We start from the raw sequence: 20,050 nt of genomic DNA, 5'->3' as shown, positions 1-20,050 counted from the left end.
ATTTAATTTTTAAAAACAGTCTGCAAAACAGTATAGATTTATAATATTGGCATAAGCCATAACAAAAAATTATTGGCAGTTGCACAGAATTCCTGTATTGATGCATCCCTAAGGCTTTGTTTTTGTTTGTTTGTTTTCTGTGCTCAAGTGGATGTATATGTCACAGTTATTGACGAAATGAAAAGATGTGTTGTTTGTTCCAGATGGAACGCCCTTGTCCTGGTGGCTGGACCAGGCAGGAGAGAGAAGGACGTACTGGGGTGGATTTCTCCCGGGGGTGCAGCAATGCGCCTGCAGCCTGGATGAAAACTGCATCGATATGAACCACTTCTGCAACTGTGATGCTGACCACAACTCATGGTAAACAGCATTTGTGTCCACTTTAGTAAAATTTTTAAGCCATCCATCATTCTGTTTGTCTAAAGTATGTGTCTGTTTCTACATTAGTCGATTTTTCACTTGACTACCCTGCTAAAAAAAAAAACTAATCAAAATTAAGCTTGTTTGATGGTCAAGCTGGTCGCCCAGACAAGCCAAGCTGTTTAGCTGGTCTAGCTATTCTCTCAGGCAGGCCGAGCTGGTCTTCTGCTGGTCTAGATGGTCTCTAAGGATGGCCAATCTGGTCAGCTGCTCTCCCAGCCTGACAAAGCTGGGCTTAGCTAATCTAGTTGGTCTCCTAGTCCGATCAAGCTGGTCTTCTGCTGGTCTAGCTGGTATTTTAGCCTGGCATAGCTGGACTTGTTAAGCCTAGTTGGTCTAACAGTCTGGCCATGCTGTCTTTCAACTGGTTTATCTAATTTCCCATCCCGGTAAAGCTGGTCTAGCTGGCCTTCAGCTGGTCTAGCTGATTTTCCAGCCTTGCCAAGCTGGTCTTTAACTGGTGTAACTGGTCTCCCAACCTGACCAGTTGATAAGTGCCAAATACTCCTCTAAAACCAGCAGACAGTCCAGCCTGAGCAGGCTGGGAGACCAACTTAGACCATCTTTTTTTGTAGGGTTTTTGTATATCTGTTGAATATCAACATATTAGCTCTCTACATTATAAATAACCATAAAGAATGTTGACCAGCCTCATGTATCTTATGTAAACAGTTCTTGTTTTCTTGTGAACAGGGAGAATGACACAGGAGTGTTGTCCTACAAAGAACACTTACCAGTGTCCGAGATCTTGGTAGGCGATACAAACCGAACAGGGTCAGAGGCAATCTACAGAGTGGGATCTCTCCACTGCTATGGGGACAGTACGTAAGGCCGAAATGATAAATATTCATCAATACCTCATTATAACATTTTTGAATGCCATCAAATTGCAAATTTAATGCAATAAATACTGTAGTATAATCGGGGTGGAAAAAAAAACTATATTTCCTCTGATTTCAGGGTTTCTGTGGAATGCCGCCTCCTTTTACCAGGAGTCATCCTACCTGCACTTCCCAACGCTCCAGGCCGAGCTGAGCATTGACATCTCCCTCTACTTCAAAACCACTGCTCCCTCTGGAGTCTTCCTGGAAAATCTGGGTGCGAAAGACTTCATCAGAGTGGAGCTCAGTGGTGAGTCCCTTCATATTGATAGCAAGACCTTCAGAAAAGATTCCAACTGTAGGTGAAACAAGATAACCACGGGGCAGTGGTGGCTCAGTGTTTGAGGCTCAGGGTTACTGACCAGAAGGTCGAGGGTTCAAGCCCCAGCACCACCAAGATGCCACTGTTGTGTCCTTGAGCAATGCACTTAACTCCAGGTTGCTCCGGGGGAATTGTCCCTGTAATAAGTGCACTGTAAGTCGCTTTGGATAAAAGCGTCTACCAAATGCATAAATGTAAGATCTTCAGAAGAAGATAGAAAACACTGTAGAATCTGTAAAGAACCATAACAAGTCCAGTGTTCTTAACAGGTTTTGTCAGATTCACCCATCTAGCTAATGCTCAAGCAACACAAATGCACAAATAAAATGTTAAAACCCACTCATTTCATTAGTATTTGCAGCAAAGAGGAGCGGATGGAGCTAATTTCCCTCAAAAGAGCAGTTTAACTGAACTGTGCCACTGTGTTCAGGAGCCTCTGAAATCCTCAACTGTGTAATTACTGTACACAGTTCACTGATGCTGTTCGTCTTCATAAAATTGCCTGCCTTCATCTTCTAAAAAATGTTCTACCAAGTATAAAGGCTAGTTGTCCTCTGAGTATTCTCAGAATCCATTGGTTGCATATAAAAGAGGTAATTACACTAATGTAAACATGAAAATTGAGACGGCTGGCCCAACTCACCTTTAGAGCTTGCCTTCATGTTCTGTAGTTTCATGTTGTGTTGGGTCTTCAGTTAATCTATGTTTCAGTACAAAAAGGTGTACTCCTTATGCCATGAATTGTAATTTTAAAACATACTGTGTAGTTTGAGATTAAGATTCAAGTCACATCTGTAACTTAATAAAAGCTGTTTAGAGGGTCCCCACATGGGAGCCACTATAGGGCCTTTCCAACTGGCAGTACTAAAGCCCATTTTAGGTACCTTTCCCTGGTCTAGTTCTTTTCTTTTCGAACTATAGTCCCTCAAAGCCGTTTTAGAGGATATTTTTAGCTCCTGTGGGACTGCGGGAGGAGCTGCAGCCTGTGCTTGGTCAAAAACCTGCAATGAGAAAAGAGAGGAGCTCCACAGCCAACAAACTAGCTGCAAGCCTGCTACTCAGAGGATTGCACTAATTTTACAACTCCCTTAACAGAAATAACATATAACAAACAAAGTATTCAAAGAGAATCACCCATTTCATTTGGTGTGTGTTCATGACTTCCTTAGGAGACACGATTTGAGATTTCATTGCATCTGTACTGTGTGACTATACAGAAAATAAAGTGATTTATGGATTACTACATCAACTTTTTCCTGGGTGATGGATATAAATAATCAGATGTTTATCAAGAGTGGGTAATTGAACTTTACTATGCACTGAACCGTCATTAAATCTAGTTTAAATGAGGGAAGCATTGCATGCCTGTTACTGCGTGGTTAACTTGCATCAAGACGTCAATGAGTGAGTATTTCAGTACAGTAATTTATGCATTAATGTCATAAAAGCCTTTATCATAAAAGATTGTGTTGATACAATTGGTATAGGTTTATGGTTTATAGGATTGGTGAATGTAGTATGAAATAAGGTGCTTTTTAAATAGTTCAGATAGTTCCCATTCATCCAGAAACACTGTTGTGTAACCCATTAACTGATAGGGCAGCTGCCTACGTTTGCCTATGCAGCCACAGTTAATTTAAAACAGCCCTAAAAAAACTAAAGTTTAGCTCCGATCACGGCATCAGTAACAGGACTGTAGGTGGGAAATGGCCGTAAGATCTCACGACCAGCCAAATACTTCTCGCTTATTGTCCGAACCGTACTGTTATTGGAAACTTTCACTCATGTAGTAAAATCAATCATGGCTGACTGAATACTGAGTTTCTACATTTGCATCAGTAACTGAAAACTACAGAGTTTGAATGCTGCTGCGTCCACACCACTAGATGTCACTAAGTCCAAGGCGACATATTTAAAACAAATTACTGAGTGCACCAAGATGCAAAACTAGCCTAATGACGCAGTCTTGAGGAACCTTGGCCAAGTGAAAAGCAAATTCAAGTCATTGCGTTCCAGTCCTACAGTCCTACAAGCAGGGAACACACATATTGAGAAAATATACAATTACCAAGCACTTTATTAGGAACATTATGGTCCTAATATAGTGGAACCTGACATGGTCTTCTGCTGTTGTAGCCTATCTGCCTCAAGGGTCATCGTGTTGTGCATTTTGAGATGCTGTTCTGCTAACTGCAATTTTACAGAAGGGTTATCTGAGTTACCGTAGCCTTTCTGTCATCTCGAATAAGTCGGAATCATTAAGATCACATTTTCTCTCCATTCTGATGGATGATGTGAAATTTAACTGAAACTCCTGAACTGTATCTGCATGATTTTATGCACTGTACTGCTGCCACACGACTGGCAAGATTAGATAATCGTGTGAAGAGGTTGAACTTCTGTCTTTTCCAGGTTGAAAAGTCATGGAGCCAGACACAAATGTACTTTCCAAGAATTAGTGAATTTTTTTGTTTTTTTTATCAGACATAGGAGAGAAAGACCAATTTCAATTGGAGAGTGGTGTCATAAGATGGTCTCCCCATCATTCTCTGAGGATGTTAACTCAGGGCTTATTTAAATACATCCATAAGAAAAACAACAAAACTGCCTCTCCATTGTTTAAACAGGAATCGAATCACATGTTCTATTTAGCGAAAATCAAATCACATCTCTGGAATACTGTTGCTTAGCAAGAATCAAATCACAATTCTCTGGAATGTTCTTACTTGGCAAGATTAGGTCTAAGTAATACAGATGTGTATGTAACTCATATAAGCTTATAGTAAGCATATACATGTAAATGTAGCAATACAAAGACAACATAGCATAAAAGTATTAATGTAATAATATAGTAAAAATGATTAATAGTGCTACAAAATGATTAACGAATACTAATCGTGATTAATAATACTGATCAGCATGAAAATTTAGTCTACAAGAGTGCTGAGTGAGCATATAACTTTAATGCACCTATACAGTATGTAAGTTACTTTGGATAAATCGTATACATTTTGGATAAATTAATGCTACTCTTTCCTGCTGGCATGTGGTAATTTTCACCATTTCTTCGTTTAACTGCAATCCAATTTCCATAGCCCCCTCTATCCTGACCTTCACCTTTGATGTTGGGAACGGGCCGGTGGTTTTGACAGTTAAGTCTCATGTGCCGTTGAACGACAAGCAGTGGCATTACGTACGAGCGGAGAGGAACGTGAAGGAGGCATCACTGCAGGTGGACCAGCTGCCTTTGCGCTTCCTGGAGGCCCCCTCCGAAGGCCACACCCACCTCCAGCTTAACAGCCAGCTGTTTATCGGTAAGCCTAGTGACAGCCCCATGCTGGCGGGGCGCAAAAGAAAAATATCCATGTACTTCTACACAGATGTTGGTAATAGACTTTAAATACACATTTTAATTAAGTTTATTCACTTTGGAAATTGTTGTTTTTAAAGGGGTAGCTCACCCATAAATAAAATGTGTCATTTTGTGGAACACAATATGAGTCATTTTACAAAATTGCCTGAGCCACTTTTTTTCATACAGCAGATGGTGATTTACTTGGATGATGTTACACTGGTGGTTTTAAACTTTAAAAAGGAAAAATTGAAATTAGACTGAAATGTATGTTGTTTATTCATTCAAAATCTTCCTCTCCCATTTGCGACTCAAGATGTGTGGCGCTGTCAATGATTTCGATAATCAATGGTTCTCTCGTGTTTTGTGACCAGCTGCGATGTGAGGCATTTAAATGTTTCTAATTTGAAAGTGAGCACAACATTTTATAAACATACATTTAATTCCATTCAATTAGAATCATTCAAGTGCATTACCTCGCAACTGGTCACAATGCGAGATCCAGTGATGTTCGAAATCGTTGACGTAAAATCTGGTGCGAAGCATCTCGAATCATAATGTGCGACTAAGGTTTGAAAGCTAAATAGGGAAAGACTTTCAGTGAATAATTCAATAAATCAATTTCAAAACACTGAATGGCTCCAAACAACTCGAAATGTAGCGGACAAGTCGAATGAACCACACTGATGCAACTTTCTTGTATGTTTTGGAGCTTGATAGCCCCTGGTTACTACATGCATCGGGTGAGGGTAGGTAGGTAAATGATGACTAAATTTAGATTTGTATGTGTACTTTTCTTTTAAGGGTTATGGCCAATATCAATTATTGTTTGCTGACACATCAAAGCACACCTATTTTGTCTTTTAGTTGAAGACCTATTAAACCTTCAACTACTGTAATGTATATTCTATATTGCTTCCAATTATCAAAAGATTCTGTAGTAATATTGTATATATTATCAACAGGAGGAACAGCATCTAGGCAGCGAGGGTTTCTTGGATGTATCAGGTCTTTAAACATCAACGGAATGACCCTTGACCTTGAGGAACGAGCAAAAATGACACCAGGGGTCAGCTCAGGATGCCCGGGTCACTGCAGCAGCCAGAACAGCTTGTGCCACAACAGGGGAAAGTGTATCGAGAAGAGCAGCGGTTATGTTTGTGACTGCACACACTCTGCCTATGGAGGACCCAGCTGCAAGAAAGGTTTGCAATTAAAAGGTGTAATATCACCATATCTGCATTATGCCTCTTCTGAGTTTTAATGTAACTAGCCAATACTGCAACATCTCTTATCATATTTTGTCATAAACAGTTGTGACTGCAACAATTGACAATGCATTTGACTTTACAATTTAGTTTGTGTGAATTTTGCACTGTAAATGAAGAGTAGCGGTAAAGATTGCCAGAATATTCTGCTCATTTATGAAGTTTCTGAGGCCACAGACTTGCGCCACCAATTTGCCATCATTTTCTATGGAAGCACAAGAATGATCAAATAAATAGATAAACTTCAATTACGCAACTACGTTGTACATAGGTGAACTTTGAAGAATGAAGGAACTTAAAGTCTTAAAACCTTGTGAGTGTTTGTTTACTTTTGAATTTCTTGACAGTTGGAGTTTAAATTGTACTGGCCCGTTTTAGCATTACGTCATTTACATTTGAATTTCTTGACAGTTGGAGTTTTAATAATATTGGCCTGTATGAACTTTCCGTCTATGTAACTGTGCGTTCACACCAGAGGCGGCGAGAGCGTCAAATCGACCTGAAGTCATTCATTTTCAATGACAGCCAGCGTCTCTCGGTGGCGAGTCTTGGGCGGTGTGGGCATCAGATGAAAGTTCAAGTGCAGTCAACATTATGGTAATGAGCTGTGACGCGGTTCGGCGGCAACCTATTGGAATATAGAAGTGCTCCGCTCTAGCGAAGTCTAGAGAACACAACAGTGTAAACTTTGGTTCCCACCAAACATTAGTTCCAAAGATAAAATGGAGGAGAAACTAATTATTGCCGTGACGGGTTTCCCTGTAATATATGACCAAGACCACAGTTATTATTACAAATGTATTTTATTTTGATAACAAACAACTATAATTTTAATTACTTTCTGCCATCGATCGATTTCTTATTTTCACATTTTAAAGAGTTCATGAGGATATACGCTACTTGTGATAGGTCGGCAAAAAGTAAATGATCGACATGTCTGGATGTTTAAATTGCGGCCCCTTTAACTCTTTCCCCACCAGCGTTTTTAAAAAAAAGTTGCCAGCCACCGCCAGGGTTTTTGACGATTTTCGCTAAACTTTAATGGCCCGCAGAATATTTTCTTCCATGAATATATGAATATATATATATGCTATATATCACAATAAAGATCTGAGCCTCTGCTTTTAGGCAAAAAAACGATTTTATTTTATCTTCATTTGTTCTTTTTTTATTGCGACTTGAACAGAGGTCGGTTTTGTCAAAAAACAACATTTCAGACAAAAAGCTGATAAAAAGGCATGTTTATGTCTGATATTTTGAGCTCCTCAATACTCCACTTCTTCATGTTTGAGACGATCACAGTCTGTTTCTTTGATCAAAGAGTTGCGTACTCTTTCAAAACATGCGGAGGAGTCTTCCTTACCGTATAACACCTAAAACACGGAAACCCGGAAAATTCCGTGTTTGGCGGGGAAGCGTTTTTTCATAAAACACGGAAAATTCCGTGTTTGGCGGGGAAAGAGTTAAATATAGTTCACAAAACAAAGAATTCTGAACAAACGTTGCCGCCTATTTCAACTACGTCAGAGCGTCCACGAGCGTCCTCGAGCGTTGAAGGCAGGGCAGCCAGAGCGAATTTTGACACTCTCGCCGCTTCTGATGTGAACAAACGGAAGGTCTGACCGTACGTTCACACCAGAGGCGGCGAGAGCGTCAAATCGACCGGAAGTCATTCTTTTTCAATGACAGCCAGCGTCTCTCTGCGGCGAGAAGCGGCGAGGCGAGTCTTGGGTAGAAACGAATTATTGCCGTGATGGGTTTCCCTGTAATATATGACCAAGACCACAGTTATTATTACAAATGTATTTTATTTTGATAACAAACAACTGTAATTTTAATTACTTTCTGCCATCGATCGATTTCTTATTTTCACATTTTAAAGAGTTCATGAGTATATACGCTACTTGTGATCGGTCGGCAAAAAGTAAATGGTCGACATGTCTGGATGTTTAAATTATGCCCCCTTTAAATATAGTTCACAAAACAAAGCATTCTGAACAAACGTTGCCGCTTATTTCAACTACGTCAGAGCGTCCACGAGCGTCCTTGAGCGTCGAAGGCAGGGCAGCCAGAGCGAATTTTGACGCTCTCGCCGCTTCTGGTGTGAACGTACAGTGAGATTTTTCAAGATTTGATCTTCCATTTTGCGAAAATCTTAAGAAAATCACAGCAACTGCCAGAAGATCTGTACTTAGTTTGGTAGATGTTGAAAGTTCTTTTGGAAATTTTGGTCTTGGTTTAGTGATTTTTGGAAAAAAAACTAATCCACTTAAAGAGTAGAACAGTATGTTGACATTTTGTTGTGCTAGCACTAAAAGTTCCTATCGTTGTTCGGAGGTATAAAAGAGAGAACGTAATATATGAAATCGCGAACGCGAGCCTGTCAAATTATACTCCAATTGACGGTGCGCGCATACACAGGTGGTTGGTGCATGTGCGCTACGACTGAATGAGACACCGGACTATTTATTTTCAGGAGTATAGACCTATAAATATGTCTTTATAGTCCTTTATAGACTTGAGTTATACAAATGTAAGTATCTCAAGACCTCCTTACACACGCGTTCTTGGCATGCACATCCACTGTTGAGGTTTTTACCTTTGCCTCCTGTTGTTTACTGGCTATCTTATTCTTCATCTTCTTCTAGCACATCATCGTGAAAACAATGGCTCAAATGTGAGTGTTGCCACCTTTTTAACCCATTAATTAGTGCAAATAATACCAGGTACACGTGAATTCTGCACGTTCAAAGACGAGCGGTTGGAAAATTAAGGCTGCGCATGTTCAGTGCTTAAGCTAATGATGAGAATTGTCACTCGTCCTGTACCTGAACACTCAGTTCACATTTGACCTAAGTATACTTTGGGCTTAAGGCTGAGTTTGGAATTGCACAAAACCATACTACTCGTTCGGTTTCATATGGCAAAAGTAATAAAAGTAGGATGGATAGTACGCCATTCCGAACTCAGCATTACTCTGTGGCACGATGAAAATATTGCCGTTTATTTGCACATCCTGACACAGGAAGATCAGCTCAACCAATGATGTGAGTTTGGGGGCGGGGCTATCTGTTTGGTTGACCAATGGAAGACAAGAGGAGTGTTCAAGAAACCTGTATGAAAGCAGTCATTATTATTATTATTTTTATATATAATGTTTTTCCCTTCACATTATTATTATTATTATTATTATTATTATTTTTACCATATTTTCGCTTGCGTGGCATTTTCGTTTTCAGTGTGGATGGAAAAATTTAGCTGGGACCTTTGTTTGAATGTGATGTTACCTGCTTTTGTTTATTTTTGCTGTATAAAACAAAGGTTTTTGAATTTTTGTAGTGTGTATTCTTTGGTTTTAGGGAACAGTTCTTCTTCAAAAGCAGTTTGTTTTAACTTTGGTAGGCTCACTGTGCCTCTGCAAGGTATCAAAGTGTGTTCCAGAAGGAGCTAGTTAAAGAGCTCGGTAACCTTGATTTCTGAAGACGGCACCATGCCCAAAGATTGCACCTGATCAAAGCAGAGCAGGATAAAACATGATATTCACTGCATTTCTGCTATTCTCTCTCTCTCTCTCTCTCTCTCTCTCTCTCTCTCTTGCTCTCCCTTTCTGTATGGCTTTCGTCCATGACCATGAACTGCAGCTGTTTGGGTGAATTTCCCTCAAAGGGATGCATCCTGACCAATCCCAAGGGACCCTCCATTGCCATCACATTCAATGCTAGATCTCTCTGCCGTCAGTACACCCGTTATCAGATTTGATCTTACAAAATGAAGGGCTATTCAATGCTCTGTGAGTGAAACAGCGTTCTTGTTTTTGATTTATTGGACTCTAGAGAGATGGTGTTTCAATTCTGATAATATTATGAATAAATAAACACTCCAAGATGCCTGGGGTCACTCGCAGTCCAGACATATTTTTGCATTTATTTAAAGTTAAATCTTTTATTAATCAGTTTCTTGGACTCGTTACATTCAGCGCTGTGTCCTTGATGTTCGATAGCACATTAATTGCACAGAAATGAACATGTTAATATATGTAAGAATGGTTTTACAATCAAATAACACTGAAATTCCATTAACGATGTGGGTCATATTCATGCAAAAATTGGCTTTACAATCAAGTTTTGGAAAAATGTTATTAAAAGTATGGGTTGTATTCATGCAACAATTTATGTCAGAATGGTTTCTTACATTTCTTACATTTTACACAGAAATTTTTCACAATTGTGCAACCATATACGCAAGAATGGTTTTATAAACTATTTATGCCGATTTTTAAATAAAAGTGTGTGTTGCATTCTTACATAAGAATAATTTTTACTAACAATGTGCACAGAAAGTTGATTACAGGTGTGGGTCGCATTTACAATTTTACGATTTATTTATTTTTTCAAAGAAATTAGATTCAAAGGATTGGTTACATTCATGCAACAATATAAGCAATAGCGGTTTTGTGAGCAATCTTTAGAGAAATTTGATTAAATGCATGGGTTGCATTAATGCAACAATTTACATAACTATTTTCTGAACAATTCATATATGTAATGTATATGGTTAAATGTATGGATTGCATTCATGCAACAATTACGTAATGATAATTTTGATAGAAATGTGCTAAGAAATTTGATTACAGATGTGAGTCAAATTTAAGCAATAGCTACATACTAATAGCTTTAAGAACAATTTAACGGTGTGTGTCGCATGTTTATGTAAGAAATGTAGTTAAAGGTATAGGTTACATTCATGCGACAATTTGCACAAGAATGGTTTTACCTCAATTTTACACTGAAATTTGATTACGTTAGAATGGTTTTGCGAAAACGATTTACACGGAAATTTGTTGTCATTGTGTTTCATGAATGAGACCCATTGAATTAAACATTCAATACTCTGTGAATGCTTTTATTTTTTTTATTGGACTCTTAAGAAATGGTGTTTCTATTCTGATAATATTATGAGTAAATGAACAGCGCAAGATGCCTGGGGTCACTTGCAGTCCAAGCATAATTTTGCATTCATTTAGAGTTAAATCTTTCATTTCCTCCATTGTTTTTGGACTCTTTCCATTCAGCAGTTTGTCCTTGATGTTCAACAGCTCATTAATATGCTGACAAGGGACTGAATACATGGCCAATGAGTATCTCAAATCTACCTGTCAGCGTTTACTTCAATATTTCTCTGCTTTTGTGTTTCCTACTTTGCAGAAGTTTCCATGTCCTTTGAAAGCGGGTCCTCAGTGACCTACACCTTCCAGGAACCTTTTTCTGTGATACGCAACCATAGTCGCCAGTCCTCGGCCATTTATGCCCAAAACAGCAACTCACGAGAAAGCATCGCCTTCAGTTTCCTCACGACACAGATGCCCACCATGCTTTTGACAGTCAACACCTACCATCAACAGTACATGGCCATTATACTGGCTCACAACGGTATACAACTGTTTATTAATGCAGAGTAAAGCATTCATTTTGTTATTTGGGTAATAAGGGTCAAATTTCACATATTTAAAAAAAAATATATATATATATATATTTAGAAAGTCTATTTTATTTAAATCAAAAAATGAAAGTCTATTTTTTAGGACAATGTTTTTGCATTAAAATTATTATTTTTTTTTTAATTAAAAATATGCACTGGTGGTCAAAAGTTTGGAATAATGTACAGATTTTGCTCCTATGGAAAGAAATTGGTACTTTTATTCACCAAAGTGGCATTCAACTGATCACAATGTATAGGCAGGACATCAATAATGTGAAGAATTACTATTACAATTTGAATTTTTTTTTAACTATTTAAAGAGCTCTCATCAAAACATCCTCCACGTGCAGCAATGACAGCTTTGCAGATCCTTAATATTCTAGCTGTCAGTTTGTCCAGATACTCAGGTGACCTTTCACCCCACACTTCCTGTAGCACTTATAGATGTGTCTGTCTTGTCGGGCACTTCTCAAACACCTTACAGTCTATATGGTCCCAAAAAAGCTCAATGGTGTTAAGATCCATAACACTCTTTTCCAATGATCTGTTGTCCAATGTCTGTGTTTCTTTACTCACTCTAACCTTTTCTTTTTGTTATTCTGTTTCAAAAGTGGCTTTTTCTTTGCAATTCTGTCCCACAAGGCCTCCCGAGTCTTCTCTTTACTGTTGTACATGAAACTGGTGTTGAGCGGGTAGAATTCAATGAAGCTGTCAGCGGAGGACATGTGAGGCGTCTATTTCTCAAACTAGAGACTCTGATGTACTTATCCTCTTGTTTAGTTGTACATCTGGTCTTCCACATCTCTTTCGGTCCTTGTTAGAGCCAGTTGTGCTTTGTCTTTGAACCTAATATTGACCTTAAGATATGCCAGTCTATTGCATACTGTGGCAACTCAAAAACAAACACAAAGACAATGTTAAGCTTCATTTAACAAACCAAATAGATTTCAACTGTGTTTGGCAAGTGAATTTCTAGTAGCAAATTATCAATTTAGCATGAAAACTCAATTATAAGGTGTTGGAGTGATGGCTGCTGGAAATGGGGCCTGTCTAGATTTGATTAAAAAAAAAATATTCAAATAGTGACTGTGCTGTTTTATTCATCAGTAATGTCCTGACAATACTTTGTGATCAGTTGAATGACACTTTGGTGAATTAAAGTACCAATTTCCTTCCGAAACAGCAAAAACTGAACATTATTCCAAACTTTTGGCTCCTGTGTATATTCAGGGTTGGGAATGTTACTTTTGAAATGTATTCCACTACAGATTACAGAATACATGCTGTAAAATGTAATTTGTAACATATTCTGTTAGATTACTCAAAGTCAGTAAAATATTTTAAATACTTTGGATTACTTCTTCAGCACTGGTAGATTTTTTTCACTTGTTTTGACTATAAAAACTAAAGACAAAATACTCATGTTAAAAATACATTCTCTAAAAACCTAAATATCTTATTCAGTGTTGTTTCTAATACAAGGTAAATCAATCTGATCTTGTTTTAAGGATACAAGGAAAACAATACAAATATTATTATCAAGAATATGATTTTTGCCCTAATATAAAAGGTCTTACTTGATAAAAAAAAACTTGATCGTGTCTGGTAACATGTGCATGTAAAATGGCTAGAAATAGCATTTTAGCTTAGCATAAAGCTAACAATTTACACAAGGTGTATTTCTATTTCTTCTGCTCCAAACTTACTTCAAACTCACTTCTCTGTCTGTGACATTTATACCTATATATGATCCAAAGTGTTTCACCGCTGTTCAAATGCACTTTGGATCGCATCATTTATATGTTTAAATGTTTTCAAGCTGAAAGGACTAAATATTAAATGAAACAAATTACAGTAAAATGCAAAGTAATCTCGTCAGTAATCAAAATACTTTTTGAATGTAACTGTATTCTAATTACCAATGATTTAAATTGTAACTGTGGTGGAATACAGTTACTTATATTTTTTATTTTAAATATGTAATCCCATTACATGTATTTCGTTACTCCCCAACCCTGTTTGTGTGTGTGTATATATATATATTCCATCATATTTTATTGCAAGATGACATGTGATCTAGACATATTTTCTTGAGATTCATCCATATATGTAAATATTTTTCTTCAAATATGACGTTAGGCTGTAAAACATTAAATAGTGCATTCTAAATTAATATAGGGTTGAATAAAGAGCTGCTGTGTAGTTATTAAAAATACATTGATAGACAAATATTACATTTTATTTTTGTTGATGCTTTTGTCCTGTTACGACATGTGAAAAATCACAATGTTGGATCAGACAGAGCTGTTTTTTGATTACCTTCAAGCTGTATATGATTACTACGATCATGATTGTGATGATGATGATGATTGGAGAGGAGCATCTTTTCCTGTGTTTCTCATATTTCAAAACAGCGGTCAGCTAGCAATTACCCTCATCAGTGGGGAAGGAAATAAGCCAGTCGAGTGTAATTTGCCGTCTTGATTCTGTCTCACACATGTCTCCAATTGCCTGTCTTCCTTGTGTCTCATTGGCATCCCGCAGGGAGTTTGCAGATATGGTATCGGCTAAACAGAGAGAAAGAGCCTGACGTCTTCATGCCAACGTCTCTAAATCTGGCAAACGGACAGCTCCATAGAGTCCAGATCCATAGAGAGGGACGGGATATGTACGTCCAGGTGAGTTGGGATTCGTTGGCGACTGAATACAGAGCACTTTTGTCCAAAACATGTTGATTTCAAATAAATTAAACTAATTTCTTAAGAAATTGAGACAATGGCTTGAGTTCCATTTTAACTCATAACATGTATAGGAAAGATTTGTGCAGTTTAAAACTTATTTGTGCACGTCTAAAACAAATGATTATAAATATGGGCCTCATTAATGAAACATAACTACAGCCACTATCTGTGTGAATAATTTGTTGCAGAATTTCATTCAACAAATTATGCAATAATGGGTTTACAAAAGATTTACACCGAAATTCATACAAGATTACATGAGAATGGTTTTACGGACAATTTGCACAAATATTTGATAAAAGGTGTGGATCACATTCATTCGCTGATTAATTTTCACAAATTGTATTTAAGGTTTGGGTTGCATTCATGCAACAATTTACACAGAAATTAATTCTACTCATGTTTCATGAATGAGGCTCAATGTCGGCATAGATAAAGTCGCTGTTTTGATCGTCTACTACTATATATCACATTCCTTCCAAATGATTCCGACTGGATTTGATTTCAGGCTGAAGTAAAATTCTGGGTTTAATAAGTGCACTGATGTGCATGGCTGATCATATGTTAAAGTCTTGATTCAGCCCCCTTAGAACAGACTGAGTAGTGTTTCAACTGAAGGATGTCATCAGTATTCTTTACACATCATTGCAAATTAACATACAACCGCTTTTGTTTTGCACCTACAATAATATCAGAGTATTTGTAGAATCTCATGACAGAAAGGTATGTTGCACAAGTAATAAGTGTCATGCCACATCACTCTCTCTTTCTCTTTCTGTAACCTTTTTAGATCGATAAAGACACCAATCTGAAATACAGCCTGTCCACGGACAAAGAGCTTATCACGATAAGATCTTTGACATTGGGTAAAGTCACAGGTAGGCGCTTTAATTAAACTCCAAGACTCCAAGGGGTGGGTGTAGATAGAACATTGTGCTTAACTGACTAATTTCACCTTTCTAAGCCACCTTTAGATAGTTTGATGGGCAAAAATCCTTCATTGTACATATTGACATACAGTACTATCACAATGTAGGGATGTGCAAAACAACATATTTTCAAAATCAACTAGTCGTTAGGTTGTCTGAAAGACTAGTATGTCTTAATGAAGCCCTTTATACAGTTGTGTGTGGGGGTTTTTTTGCATTAAAAAGCACTCTGAAGAAACAGTGGGACACAATGCAATGCCCAATGTCATCTGTCGGCATGTTAAGATTGTTAGTTAAGATTAAGAACAATTTAAAAAAGTAGCGCAGACTGAATGCGATAACACATCCTTTGCGAACGCCCCCTTTAAGGATGTATTGATGCTAAACACAGCTTTTCAATAGGATAACTGACAGACATTTAACAAATAAACAGGGTAAATATCTATACCTTTTATACAAACATTAAATATTTTACATATTATAGCTATAAAAATACATACAAATTCTAGATAAACCCACTAGTCGACATCACTAACCAACTAGCCCACAGTTGGATGACTAGTTAACCATCTCTAGTATCATAGAACGAATATAAGTTAGTCTGTGTGAAAGAGTATAGAACTTTATGCCCACCAATCAAATTTGAGATACTGCATCCTTGTCTCTCATAGGCCGAGCTGGTGTAGACGAGGAGGTTCTCCAGGCTGGATCAAGAGGTTTTATTGGCTGCCTGTCATCGGTTCAGTTCAACCATTTGGCTCCTCTTAAGGCAGCCATTCTAAATCGAGGAAGCTCATTGGTCAGTGTGCTCGGCAACTTAGTCGAGTCAAATTGCGGTGAGCTGGCAGATAAATCTTCATCCAGATCTTTATCAGGTTGGTATTAAGGCAAAGCTTGAACTCAAGGCACATTTAAATATCATTGCCATATTTCTTATTTAATTTATTCACAGATAATGCAGACATGGGAAGTAGAGGGAAGAAGCTTATGAACACTGCCCAAAGCGACTCTGCGGTAATCGGAGGTAAGTACTGCTTTCCTGTACCTTTGTACTCCCAGGGCTTTACAAAATCAAACAAGCTGTAAAATCAAACCTCAGAGGGCAATTTGCAAGGTTTCACATCACATGATGTGGTGTCATCTTTCATTAAGGCACCTAGGGTAATGAACAGTAGTGTGAAAAACTAAAGGCATGTTCACACTGACTGCAATTTGCAATGACAAAGTGACTGGAAGGCATCCGCTTTCAATTACAGTTGGCAATTTAAGGCGACATAAGTGACAGTAACTTAAAAAGTTAAGACAAGTTCACCTTTATGCAAACGAGCAGTGACACAACATGCCGTCAGCCAATGGATGTGCAGACAACACTGCTGCCTGATAAAGCACATGAGTAGGAACGCCTAGCAACCAACAGTACAGAGATTTGATGACCTCTAGCGATTTAATCACTGCCAATGTGAACTCCCCTTAAATCTTAAAGTCTGCGATTGCATCAACACAAGCTGGTACCCAGGGGCAAGCATCTATTGCAAGTTCATCTCACCCTGTCTTTTTGAGATATAATACTTTTATTTTAAGAGATTGGTTCTGCTTGGCTACGGCACAAAGACATGTAGCCAGCCATATAAAATGGTGGCTTTGAGGCCAGAAACGTTCCATTATGCACGTAAACATACACAAATACAATTGCTTAGCCAACGCATTGCTAATGCATGGTCTGGATAAACATGCTTAATGTTTGCTCTTGCATTACTGTGGTGGTAACAAACCTCAATACTCAAGGGAGCGATAGAGTTTCTTTCAGAAGTCTGTGCCATTTCCCTTTATGTGTTGCTATAAAAACATTGACTTTACCTTACATGCTCAGCAATATTCTCTTCAAACTGATGTTCCACCATGACAATAGATGCCTTGAAGGAGAAAACTCACAGTAGAAGTGGAGAGTTCACATTATGTCCCGTAGAATGCCTCTTGCGTCAACTTTAAGAATGCAACATGTACTCTAACTCTTACGTCTTAGGAATTGTGGTCACCAACACACCAAAAAAGTGCTTGCGTAGCTAGAAGTGCCTGAGTTCACGTACTTGTATAGAATATGTTTCGCCCATAAGACCAAGGAGTAACCAAACAATTGTCGACTATGGACTGAACGAATGTTCAAACGGTAATCCCACTATGGTAAGTGCTCACCTTCCAACGTTCAGCTTTTAGCAAATCACAAAGGAATACTGGGCGACCATAACATAATTAATATTCATGAACAATGCTTAGTTTTATATTGTATGGATCGTCTCTATGTCCCATCTGGTATTATGTCAGTTGTACTTCTTTATTTGGATTTCTGCAGCCATTTGTGGATGCTTTAATCCATAGTTTATCAATCAACCCTTATGGGGTTTGAACCTACAACTTTTCCATTGCCAGCCCAGATCTCTAACCACTAGGTCACACCACCTCAAAGAGAATATGTTTGCCAACAGTTATCCACATATTTATTCTCTTACTCCCTTAGGTTTGATAGCAGCAGTAGTGCTCATTACCCTCTGCGCTGTGGCCGTCATGACCCATTTCCTCTACCGCCATCGACACAAACGCACTCAGCAAATGCCCGCTGTCAAGGAAAAAGATCACCAGCCTAGGCCAGAGCACAGATACCGGGCTGAGCTGGACCTCCACTGTGCCATAAGAGACAGTAGGAAGGAATACTTCATCTGACCTGTGCCGTCCAACCTCATGACCTCAACTGAGCCGCTCTGATCCTGCCTGCGGTGCCAAACCAGTGGACAGGGGTTGGGGAGTCTGCTGAGCCTTGTGGACACAGCCAGTGCCCTTCACCCTCCAAACCACTCCCCTTTTCATTCAGAAATCAGGGAACAAATTCTACTACTGCAGATTTTAGTGCCCATGATAGGGTCCCAGGTAGGTCAGGTGGACGAAATGAGCCCGAATTGAGGCATGGGATTGTTAGTGCCTCATGAACTAATATAGGATAACACCACTTTGTATTGCAGAGCCAAGGCAACCCTGATCGTATTTCTATATAGAAATGGCAATGACACAGATATGACTGTTGGATTATGCCATACATGCATTGGCAGAATGGTGGATTTCAAAAGACCAGCTCTGTCTTCATAACAATGGTTCTTTGCTGTGGTTTTTCGTTGTGTTTCTGAGATTTTGAAGATCAGGTGGCTTCAAAGATCTGAAGCTTTACACAAACATGGCCTTCAGCCCTCTCTTGCTTTCAGGGCATATTATTTAACCAGACAACAAAAAGATTAAGGAATCATTTGTGCTTGCACACATGCGAGTCAGTCTGGCAGACAAGCAAACACTCAACGGTCTCCAGTCTGTGGACCGTGGCGAATCAAGCGGCTCTGGTGTAGGACTAATCCAGCACGAATGGTCTTGTTCAGCCACAGGCGAGCACAATGTAGTGATGCAAATAAAGTGGGTGATGTTACCACTAGGTTTCTGTCTTTTCCTCCAACTTTTTCTCTATTTCTTCTTTATACATTCACTCCCTACTTACAGTATTTTATAGACAACATATAACTTTCATAGTTTGACATTTTTGGGCATAAGGCTATGGTTTACATCGTTTTTCAGCATGCTGTTGTGTGAGCCTGCAAGGAAGCATTCGAGACGTGAGCAGATGACGGGCACCGGTACGTGAGGCTAGAAAACTAGGAATGCTCACGGACTGTCTTGATGACAAAATTTACATCAAGCTAGCAAGACATAGCGGCATGCAGAAAACCAATACATACTTTAGCCATTACAGTATGTACTAGATTACATGGTAGGGGTTGAAAAAGAAAGCTATTTGTGATGTCAGCCAAAAAGTAATACAGTATAAAAGAAAATAATTCATTTTAGATTTCCTGTTGAAGGATGAAACATATGCATTTGCAACCCATTCATTTTCATGATGTGACTTATTTGGAGGGATACAGAATATACAGCAGGAAATAATGGTGGACTTGATTTCATGCATTGGGATTTGATTGGATCATGACCATTGACCATGTTATTATTGGTTGACATTCTTATTCCCGGCCCATATGGCTTTGTTTATGTTTAGCAGAAAAGTAATTTCAGGGATATTTGTAAAGAAAGTAGGCCTGCATAGTGCCAATTTTAATGCTGTTTTTAAAAACCCCATGAAACGGTTTGGTGCGTGTCATTTATTTTATCCGATAGAATTTAGCTTACGTCACAGCCTGTCAAAACCATGATTTACCATTTGCTATTGCTGGCCAGTGGCAGGTGGTCCATATGTGTATATCTGCTAAAGGGTTTTTATTTACCACTTTTATAGTTAGAAAAGCATATAAACGGCCTCAAAGCTAACTGACATGGTCTAAAAGTGGTAGTTTACCCAATAATTCAAATTCTGTCATCATTTACTCAATGTTCCAAAACTGTTCATTGTTCCAAAACCATATGACTTCCTTCCCTGGAACACAACAGGAGTTTGGAACAAAATAAGGAGGATTAAATGACAGAATTTTTGAGTGAACTATCCCTTTAAGTGCTCAAACAACAACAACAACAACAACAACAACCACAAAAACAATGCTTTCTTCCGAATTCAAACTCTCAAACAAGGTCTCTAGTATATGAATAAATGAGAAAACAAATGTTATAAACCTT

At 38.4% G+C, this 20,050-nt stretch overlaps 1 protein-coding gene across 1 annotated transcript in view; it reads left to right on the top strand.

Annotated features, from left to right (window-relative positions):
- LOC127639695 (contactin-associated protein-like 5) overlaps positions 1 to 18,840 on the top strand; it is a 73,998-nt gene extending 55,158 nt beyond the window's left edge. Inside the window, exons 14-24 of the mRNA XM_052121856.1 lie at positions 204 to 360; positions 1,114 to 1,241; positions 1,381 to 1,551; positions 4,719 to 4,937; positions 5,941 to 6,180; positions 11,448 to 11,672; positions 14,266 to 14,399; positions 15,253 to 15,340; positions 16,063 to 16,266; positions 16,344 to 16,415; positions 17,907 to 18,840. Of these exons, the coding sequence (XP_051977816.1) occupies positions 204 to 360; positions 1,114 to 1,241; positions 1,381 to 1,551; positions 4,719 to 4,937; positions 5,941 to 6,180; positions 11,448 to 11,672; positions 14,266 to 14,399; positions 15,253 to 15,340; positions 16,063 to 16,266; positions 16,344 to 16,415; positions 17,907 to 18,109 (1,841 nt within the window). The 3' untranslated portion in view covers positions 18,110 to 18,840. The remainder of the gene's footprint in view (positions 1 to 203; positions 361 to 1,113; positions 1,242 to 1,380; positions 1,552 to 4,718; positions 4,938 to 5,940; positions 6,181 to 11,447; positions 11,673 to 14,265; positions 14,400 to 15,252; positions 15,341 to 16,062; positions 16,267 to 16,343; positions 16,416 to 17,906) is intronic.
- The last annotated feature ends 1,210 nt before the right edge of the window (positions 18,841 to 20,050 follow it).

The sequence above is a fragment of the Xyrauchen texanus genome, chromosome 48 (genome assembly GCF_025860055.1).
Source record: "Xyrauchen texanus isolate HMW12.3.18 chromosome 48, RBS_HiC_50CHRs, whole genome shotgun sequence".
NCBI classification, from domain to species: Eukaryota; Metazoa; Chordata; class Actinopteri; order Cypriniformes; family Catostomidae; genus Xyrauchen; species Xyrauchen texanus.
Note: the sequence above shows the minus strand (reverse complement) of the source record. Positions and strands in the feature narration are given on the sequence as shown.